Source organism: Hyaena hyaena, unplaced genomic scaffold (genome assembly GCF_003009895.1).
Source record: "Hyaena hyaena isolate Hyena2069 unplaced genomic scaffold, ASM300989v1 scaffold_23, whole genome shotgun sequence".
Lineage (NCBI taxonomy): Eukaryota > Metazoa > Chordata > Mammalia > Carnivora > Hyaenidae > Hyaena > Hyaena hyaena.
Window position 1 is genome coordinate 2475690 of NW_024080655.1, and position 10021 is coordinate 2485710.

The 10021-nt window shown below is 55.5% G+C and overlaps 1 protein-coding gene across 2 annotated transcripts; it reads right to left on the minus strand.

Annotated features, from left to right (window-relative positions):
* Window positions 1-1167: 1167 nt before the first annotated feature.
* SLC35C1 (solute carrier family 35 member C1) lies at window positions 1168-8901 on the minus strand. Of its 2 annotated transcripts, XM_039226947.1 has the most exons (3): window positions 8867-8901; window positions 7028-7554; window positions 1168-3489 (listed from the first exon to the last, which is right to left on the minus strand). In XM_039226947.1, the coding sequence occupies exons 2-3, from the start codon at window positions 7521-7523 to the stop codon at window positions 2930-2932; spliced, it is 1056 nt and encodes a 351-aa protein (XP_039082878.1). In that variant the 5' UTR covers window positions 7524-7554; window positions 8867-8901; the 3' UTR covers window positions 1168-2929. The 2 variants fall into 2 exon arrangements, with proteins under 2 accessions (XP_039082878.1, XP_039082877.1); XM_039226946.1 differs by lacking the exon at window positions 8867-8901 and having other exon boundaries at window positions 7028-8121.
* Between the last annotated feature and the right edge of the window lie 1120 nt (window positions 8902-10021).

The window sequence follows — 10021 nt, forward strand, 5'->3', positions numbered from 1 at the left end:
AAATCTTCAAGAAAGATTTGAATTTCAGTTAAGGTATAGCTTTTGATCTCAGTTTTTGCTTCTTGTTTTTCTCCTATTCCCTTGACCTTGTTGTTGCTGGAAAATTTTGGATGGTGTCCCAATGAACCCTCTTCATAGGTGCCCACTTTCCTTTCCAGGGTGTCCCAAGAGACCTCTTCAGGATTAGGCTCTACCTCTGCTAGTACAATATACACCGGGTCTTTGGGAAAAGCCCTCATTTCTCAGGAGCCCAATGGTAAAGTCTTGGCTTGCTGGTTTGCATGGCACTGAATAGAATAGGAAAATATCTAGCATCCATGAAGGTCTGCATTTGTCAAGGAGCTAGGGTACCTCCCCAGGGTAGGTTGAGATCATCTATACATCCATTATTATTTTTAATAGTATCACACTGGGGATTGGACCTAGAATATCTCATCCGATCAGGGGATAAAGAGTGACAGAGCTGAGTGAGCTGGTGACATAGACACTATAGGCGTCAGTTGTATTTTCCCTCCGGTGGTGCCACTGATTTCTGGTTGCAAGGCTATTGCACTCTTCAGGTTAGAGCTCGTAGTCCACGCACGACCCACGGACTCAGTGGTCACCCGTCCTCCTCCCTATGGGAATCTTTTCCTAAGTGTCCAGCCCAGAGCCACTCCTCTGGTACTGACGATAGCCTAGCTATCCAATCCAGCCTCCTTAGCTCTCCTCGGCCTTGAAGTATAGCGGACCCTTAAGCACATGAGAAGTCAATGAAGGCCTTCGTAATTAGTGGTCTAATGGTCTCATTAGACCATATGGTCTTGATCATGCTGCTCTGGGGAGATCACTGGATAATCACAGCAGCTGTGAACTTCTGGGGGGAGGGATACCTCAGGCAACATACCACAGAGGCTGTATGCAAAAGCACGTAGCAGTGCGACAGACCCCCGGCGAGCCGTGTTCCTTCTCCAGATGGTGTCACCCACCTGACTTAGGTACTTCGTTAAGCAAGTGGCAGGTAACAAAGGCATTCCCCTGGGTTAACTGCAAGGGCAATCATGCAATTCTGCCAGCTTCACGATTGTTTGGTGCTGGTCTCAGCCAGTCAATAAGCAATGGGGACGGTCCCTGTGGTTCTTATGATTGCAAAACACCCTTTAGCAATAACCATCAGGAAACTTTGAAAAATAAAGGTTTATTACTTACAGGATCTGGAAATTACACAGCGCACCTGGGGTCACACAGCGATGTGGGGAGTCGGGGGGGGGGGGACCAGAGAGGGAGGGAGGGAGAGAATGAGAGCACACACAGGCCTGCGGATCTGCTTTTACTGGGGCCCAGGGTTTTGCAAGCTCACTCTTTACTGGTGAATTCAAAACACAGGCGTGGAAATGTAAAGTGTGGAAAGTGAAAAAAAACCAAATGGCCCAAATGATCGGTTATTGAAATCAATCAAGATCTTTAAGACGAAGGGGTCTCAGACGGGAGAGGCAGCCTGTTTGTCCGGCCGTGCGGCGGGCAATCTCTGAAGTGGAGGCTTCAGCCATCAAAGCTAAGTCAGGCACTAGCCTTGCAAAACAGAAAAGAACCCCAGCCGTCAGGGTTTCCCCTATAGTGTCTTATTCCCATTTTTAATGAACTAACACACAGTTCAGGGCATCAGGCCCGCCTAATTACATTAGAAACCACTGGGGGGTGAGAAGACACACTGTCCCCAACCTTTCCTTACGGGGACAAAACAGGAGGAATTACCCCCAAGGAGATGGGTGGGACAGAATCCACAGTAGAAGAGACAAGGTTTGTGACCGCCATCCTGAGCCCTGGGGTGGGGGTGTTGGTAAGGGGAGGGGAAGGTTCTTTCAGCCCTAACCTCCCGTAATTGTTAGTTTATCACCTTCATCAGAGTCAGTTTACAACACCTGGGCAGGGATCAGGCTCTGGGGAAGGCACAGCACCACTGATGGGGCTCTGAGCCAGGACCCTGTATCCACCAGCCCCCTTGGGGATGAAGCCCTGGGAAGCCAGAGTTAGGAGGGTGACCTGGCTTCACCTCCAGGAGGTCTTACCTGAGTCGGGTGCTGGGAATCCAGAGGGCTGGCTGCTCCTCAGGAGGGGAGGAATGAGCTTCTCAGTGTCAGGGACTGGGGGAGGCTGTTAATGACCCTGATTACCCGGGTAAAAGCTGGGTGGCGCCCCCATGTTCACAAGCTGGGAGCATAGGGTGCAGATGGTGGGAAAAGGGCCCTTTCCCACAGCATGCCCCACTCCGAGGCCAACTGCCGGCAGTCCCTGGGGATTCCAGAGCCAGGCTCGGGTGCAAATGATCCTTCGTGCCCTTCCATGGGGACTGGCGGTCTTGGCACAGGGAAGAGGGAATGCTCGTCTGTTTTGTCCCTCAGCCCAGCCTACACTTTCCTCCAGAGGAAGGCTGATTTGCGGGATCAAAGCTTCGCTGCCTGTCGTGGGTCCCGGAGACGTGTGGTTTTCCAAATCCCTTCAGGTGGCCCATGATGGGAGTCATACCCCCATGTCCCCTGAGTATAAGTGAAGACTTACTACTGTCCCTTAAAGTTGTGGCCCGTCCATAACCCCAAAGGTCACATGGAGGTAGAAGGCCCTGGAAGGGGGACAGGATGGGGTGCTGCCCTTCCCCTACTCCCCAAAAGCTAGTGCTCTTCCAGAGAAACTAATTGGCTGTTCCCATGGAGTCCTTCCTCCCTCGGGGAGGACAAAACCCAGACACAGGAAAGGGGGTTGAGATAGGTTTGGCAACTTTCTGACATCACTGGAAAACACTGGCTCTATTTCAACCACCAGATCGTGAGCAGGTTTGTAAACAATATCTCCTCCAGACTACCTTTCTCAGGGTCCAGAGAGCTGCCCTGGGGACTCTCCCTGACTGAGCCATGCCCGGGTCCCCAGAGGAGCTCACACTCCCCAGAGGAGCTCACACACCCATGCTGCTCTTCTCATCCTCTTTGGGGCTGGGTTCTTCCTGAATCTTCTTCATCTCCCAGCCCCTGACCCAGGTGTAGGCAGAGGAGCCCCCCAGCACCATCATGTTGCTTGTCCACCAGAGGAAGCTCTTGGTCTCCTCGTAGTAGAGCACAGCCAGCACTGTCTGGGCACAGGCTTTGGCTGTGCCGGACACATTATGGGTCAGGGGGCTGGTGAACTTGATCTGTAGTCCTGTCACATAGCCGATGGCAAAGCCGAACAGGCCACCCAGTGTCATCATGCCCCAGAAGTGGCCGCTGCCCAGCTGGGAGAAGTTACGGAGGGACTGAAGCTCCCCCAGCAGCAGAAGCAGAGGCAGGAAGAGAACGCAGGCATTGACGTTGTTGTAGAAGGTCAGACGCCAGATGCTGCCGTCCACTGCCGGGAGCACCTTCTTGGTGTAGATGGCGTTGAGCGAGACACAGAGGCTGGCCAGCACGCCAAAGAGGGTGCCCGTCCAAGACAGGGTACCCTCTGCCCCCTCTTGGTCCACACCAAGCCAGAAGCCACCTGCAGTGGAGAGAGAGGAGGGGCGAAGGGGATGAGGATGGGGAGGAAGGACAGAGAATTTTGCCACCAAAGGCCACTGCCTGTACTGCCGCCCTCGCCATCCCGTCCCCCCTGCCCTCTCTGCAATAAATATGTACAAACTCTTTAGTACATGCAAAGCACCATACAGGGGCTGGGGAAGTGGCTCAGGACATCAATGCTTTCTCGGAAGCTTACATTCTAGCAGAGGAGAAAGACATCAACAGGATTCATTTCCCAATTATTTCTTTAATTACAATGGTAATGAGGGCCATAAAACAGTGCGGCGTGCTGGGAGAACCCAGAAACCCAGAACCGGGCGACGGTGCTGGCCTGGGGCACCTGGAAAGTATTGGTGGAAATAAGCTCCCAAGGGCTGAGTGCTTAGTGGTTAAGGTGACCTTGGGCAAGTGATCTAAGGTCTCGGAGCCCTGGCTTCCTTGTCGGTAAAATGGGGGCCTATAATGAGTTAGCATCATTTGTGGCCTGAGGTCTTTTGGGACAGTCACTCTTTCTGACATTCTCCTCTTGTGGTTCCCACAGCCCGCCATCAAGTCTACACCCCTCAGCCTGGCACGCTGGGCCTTCCGCACCCTTGCCTGTCTCTGTCCCTCGATTGTCCCCCAAGTTGTCTCTCTCATCTCCCAGCTTCTCAGGCTTGGACTTAGTGTCCTTGTTCACTTCCTGCACCAGAAAGACCGTCCTCCTTTCTGGGAGATTCTACTCATTCTTCAAGGTCAAAGCCGGCCTCTCCAGGTAGGAAGTCTTTCTTGATAGCCCCAGCCCGTAGACCAACTACAAGGCCCCTTGCCTGTCCTAGGCTGTGAGTCACCTGCCCACGGGGATTGTACCACCTCCTTAGCCAGACCCCACCTTCCCAGGAGGCAGGGGCCGAATCTTAAACATGTCATACCCCCTGCCACAGCATCTGGTAACATGGGGGAGTAGGCAAAGTTTTGGTGTCAGAGAGATTTGGGATCCAATGGGGTTCTGCCATTTAGAGGCTGCATGGCCTGAGGAAAGTTGGCTTAACTTTTCTGAGCTCCCATTTCCTTCGTCTGCAGATACCTGGTCACTTCCTTGCCCCCCCCCCCCCCCCCTCCCCAACTCCAACCAAACTACTCTCCACTTTACAACTGGAATGATCTTCCTAAAGTTCAGATAGATCTGCTCAGGGCCTGTCCTGGCTTAAAGCGCCGCCTCACCTACTACCCTCGGGAAACATTCCAGACTCACTTAACTTGGGTGGCTTCCTGTCTGGTGAGTCCCGCGATGGCCCAAACATGAAGAAACACACAGGTACTTTCTTCTGCCCAGAACATTCTCTCCTCACCCCTTCCTTATACCTATCTAGTACTGCCTCCAGCACTCCTGCTGAGATTACCCTAGTCCCAACCCTGCCTCCGTCCCCACCCCCACCAGGGTTCCTGCAGCACCTGCTATACCCCCATTGCAGCCTCACCCCTGAAGCATCTTACTGCACTTACTGCCCTGCATCATCACTGTGCCCTCCAGGAGCCCAGGAGCCCTGCCCACCTTTGCCACATTTGTACCCCAAAGGTTGGCACCATCTCTGGCAGGTGCCTGGTGGCTGCTCATGTTTGCTGGCTGACTGAATGGAAGCATGCATGGAGGTTGATAAGGTACCTGCTAGGTAGCAGGCACTCACAGGCAGTATTCTGGGTCTTGGCGGAGCCTTTGCAAACAGGTATCTGTAGACCCACCCTGGGGTGTGGAGGGTTAGTCAGAACCCCATCTCCAGCCCCGGCCCATTACCTTCCAAGTCCAGAAGGGACCCCCACCCCAAGGCTCTACACCCTAGAGGGACTCACACCCAGTACTGGGAAAGGAGGAAGGGCCCTGGGATAGTCACCTGAGACCCACCTTAAGGGGAAGCACAGCAGAAAGGGGGCCAGGCCTGGGGCCCCTGCACCATATGTGTGGCCAGTGAAAGCACTTTCTCTGAAGCTATCGCACCATCAGCTACTTTGATTACTTTTAGGACTTGGGCCCAGTTTCCGGAGTGACTTCACCTTTCTTTATGCAAATTCTCCCACCAGGAGGCTCCCCTCTCCCCACCATGGGGTCTGTGGGGCTGGAGTGGAGGTCCCTGAGGCATTTGGCTAAGTGAGGCCTGGGACTCTGCATCAGCTCTGGGCAGGGGTGAGGTAGCGTAGGGTGAGGGGGCAGCTGAAAACTTGCCAGGGGTCTCAGCAGCTCCTTCTACTCTAACCTTGGCCTTCTCCCCTCTTGGACCTGGACTGAGCAGCTCTATATCCAGCAGTTGCTCCATGACGGTAACATTTTCTAGGACAGACGGCCTGGGATGGGCCCCTCCCCTGCAACCAGTGTGAGTCGGCCTGGGACTCTGAGGCACCTGCGAAAATGTAGGTCAGCCAACATGAACTTTATAGCCCCAGGAAAAGCCTGAACAGGTCTGACACAACCTGGATGTCACAACCCGGGGAGGATTCTGAGGGAGGTGGGTGCATTCTTACCGGGAGTGCTGCAAAACCCCTTTTGTGGCGACAGAAATGTTCTATAATCTGCACTGTCCAATACTGTAGCCACTGGTCACCTGGGGCTACTGAGCCCTTGAAATGTGGCTACAGAACAGGGTTGTTAACACTTGCAACCGAGAAACTGAATTTTTAAAATGTCATTGAATTTGAATGAATGGAAATAGACATGTGGTTGGTGGCTACTGTGTTGGATAGTGCAGCTCTAATCTCTAGGGGACAAGAACAGAGCAGAGGGGTTAAAAGCATAGGCCCGGGAGTCTGGCCAATTTGGGTTTGTGCCCCAGCTTGGCTACCTCCTAGCTGTGTGGCCCTGGGCAAGTGACTTAACCTCTCTGAGCTTCAGTTTCCTTGTCTGTATGGAGTTGATCGGGGTGATGCTACCTCCCAGGGGACCTCTGGGGAACCAGGGAGATGCTATATGTGAGTGCTTGGCCCAAGGTGCCCATTAATTCTTATATACTAAGGGTCAAGTGTGGGAAGACAGCTAAGACCTCTCAAAGCTTATTTCTTGCCACTGTCTTAGCCATTCCTATGAGCCTACAAGGTCAGAGGGGGACGGTGTATTTATTACAAGATGCATTCTCTGGGAATAGCGCTGGATGGAGAGTCAGGACACTTGAGCCCTTGAGAAGCAATATAGTGGTCAAGCATAGGGAGCCCAGACTGCTTGAGATCAGATCCCAGCTCTGCCGCTTATTAGCTGTGTGATTTTCAACATATTATCTCACTTCTCTATACCTTGAATTTTCCCCTCTGTGAAATGAAAGGTAGATTTAAAGATGGGAATCTTGTTCTGTGGGGCCCTGGCTGGGCCCCTGACTTGCTGGGTGACCTCAGGAAGCGTACTCTCTCTGGGCCCCAGGCCCTTCCTCATCTGACATTGCAGCCTGGGAGCTGGGACGGATAAAATCCAAAGATGCCTGGCGGGGTTGATCTTTGGGGGTTTCGGGCCCTGTGCCCCACACCCCCACTCCCCCTGGCCCTGGCTGGCCACTCACCGATGATGACGCCGCAGGTGAGCAGGGCATAGAAGGAGGTGGTTTGTTTCAGCAGCAAGTAGGACAGCAGCACATTAAAGACAGTGGTGAGTGAGCGGCCCACGTTGTAGAAGGCCACGCCGACGTACTTGAGGCAGAGATTATTGAAGGTGATCATGCCGATGAAGACCACGGACAGGGGCAGGACACTGCGGGCCACCCTGAGGTCCAGGCGCAGGGGGGGAAAGTCCATGGCACCAGGGCAGCAGGCAGCTAGGATGCTGAGGCTCTTGCACAGCAGCGTGGTCACCAGGCACTGGTAGAAGGTGACGAAGATGGGGGTGTCCAGCTGTAGGGAGGGGCTGTCCAGCAGGTACTTGTTGAGGAACACCATGGAGATGGAGGTGACCCAGTAGAGAGACACCACCAGTGTGATCTGCAACGCCCGCAGCAGGAAGGGCTTCTCCTTGCTGGCCTCTGCCTCTCCGGAGGGGTCGGAAGACCCCATCAGTGCCATGTGCAGGATCCTGGACCGCTTCAAAGGGGCCCTGTTCATGGTAGCAGAGGAAGTGGGTCACCCTACAGCCAGAACCGGAGTCCAGGGCAGTCAGCTCCTGTCTGCTTTCTGCACGCCACAGCCCTCAACTGTCTCATGGGGGAAGGACCTAGAGGCCTCCCTTGGGTGGAGCCCCACAATCTGCTCCCACTCTGAGGGGGCTCATGAGACAAGACACAGGGAAGGGGTGAGGGACAGGCTAAGGTCTTCTCTCGGGCCTGATAGGGATGGGTCTCAGGAAGAAGGGAGGGGCGAGGAAAGGATGGAGAAGGGGGAGGGGGAGGAAGGCAGGGCGAAGGTGCTGGAGAAGGGCGGAGGACAGCGTGGGGAAGAGATGCAGAGAGAGGGAGGCATGGGCCTGGGCGAAAGGGTTTGCAGGGAGAAAGGGGAGGCATGCAGGAAGCTGAACGGAGGCAAGGCGTGCGAGGGGTTTGGAAAGAGGGGTGCAGGGAAGCTCAGAGGTGCTCGGGGCGGGGGTCCAAAGGACGCGGGAGGAGGCCGGGCCTGCCGAAGCCCGCGGCACACAGCCCTTCGGAACATTCGCTGCCGTTCAGCCCGGAGCCTCCGGACAGCAGAGGCCGTTCTCCCCAGCGAGGCGGGCCCAGGACTCATTTCCTGACACGCCCCCGACCCCTCCTTAAAGGGACCGCACGCCCGGCGTCACCCTTAAAGCCACAGCCGGCCAGAAACATTCTTCCGAGTCAGGCTTGCGTCTGTGCCCTCGCCTCCTCTAGGCTCCGGTGCGCTCCCTGCCCGGGGATAGTGGGGGGTGATCGGCCGCCGCAGAAGGTTCCTATAGGTGCTTGGGCCTCCACCCTTCTTGCAAGCCTCCCCCCGCCCCCACCACCTCTGTCTTGTCCAGAAGCTGAACTGCCCCCGACTTCGTAGGTCCACCGCACCACCCGTCCCAGGCCCGACAGCAGCCCCAGAGCCTTAGCGGAGCCTCGCATCCCCCGGCGTCCAGAGACTTCCCTACGAGCCCTCCCTCCCTCTGCTAGCCCCACCTCACTCTCCCAGGGTGCAGTCCCTGCCTTTCTCCCCCACTTTCACTTCCCCTATCCCTATTTCAAGCAGGAGACACCCCGCGACGCTCCCTGAGGCCGGAGGCCCACACCACCCCTTCTGGATTTCAATCAGCGCGCGGGATCTGTCCCCCACCCTCATTCGAGCAGAGCCGGATCGGAGCCACAAGGCAACAACCACCCCCTACCCCCTGGGCTCCTTCCCCCTTCCAAGACACCCCTTCCTCAAGCCAGGCCCAGCCACTAGCTTTGGCCCCGGGGCCTCGGCGACCCCGCGCTCACCTCCTCCTCTGCACTGGCCGCCCGCCCGCGTTACCTAGCGCCGCACCTGCAGCACTGCGCCTAGGGCCGCGCCCAATGAAGACGACTTCCTGCTCCCAGCCCCGGGGCGTGGGCCCCAAGCCAACCTCGCTGACCCGCTCCCCACGTGGGGCCCGGAGGCGGCGGCAAGCGACCCGGCCCCTAGCCTGAACTTGGCCCTGGGTTGTCCCGCCCCTCGTGGGAGCAAGCATACTTCTGTTTGCAAGGCCACCCCAGCCCTGGTATCCAGCCCGCCCGCGATCCCTCGCTCCAGTTACCGCCTCTTGCATGTCCCGGGACCCGGCTTCATCCCTGGCCCGCCGCGCACCCAGCCGGAGCTTCCAGAAGTGCTTTTGAGAACAGCCCGCATTCTTCCTGCGGGTAGTGAGCGGGAGAGTAATCCGCTCTCTCCCAGGGCCTGGGCCTGGGAAGTCGGTCCCCAGCCCGAGTTCGTCTCTCACCAGGCAGCCTGGAGGGCCGATTTCTCTCTGGTTTGTGCTCTAGCACCAAAGTTGGGCGTCTCACTTTGTTCTTTGTTGTGAAATAAAGAAGGGGGGTGGCGGGACTCTACCAGGGGGTCCCAAACTTCTTGTTCCTTACTCTAGCTGGTATGGCTGAAAGTAGGGACTCCCATCTGTTTGCAGTATTCCAAACACCATTTAATTAGTACCATTTACTGTACAAGTGAGATGCCTTAGATTTGCTTTAAAATACTCAGAATACTTACCAAAGAGAAAAAAAAAAAGAGGTGGGTAGATAGATAAAGTAAGATAGGCAAGTTGGGTGTAAGTACATGGGGGGGGGGGGTTTGTAAGGGTCATTTTGCTTTTGTGCACATTTGAAAATTTCTGTAATAAAAGGGTAAAGTCTATGGAGTACATTTAAAGTTTCACATGCTAACTGCAAAGCCCTGGCCCCAGCTTAACACAGCCCTTGGTGTACTCTGTGGAACAGGAAGGGTTAATAAGCCCCAAGGCAGGTGCAAATTTCCCAGAGTTGAGCTCTGCCCCAGGCCTTTTCTTTTCCACCAGCCCTCTGGCCTTTGCTCCTCGGTACCTGCACTCCCCCTTCCTCCAGAGAGGGGACTTCCTGCTTCTTAGTTATGCTAGCTCCCAGCTGGAGAATGCCATCGGGTCA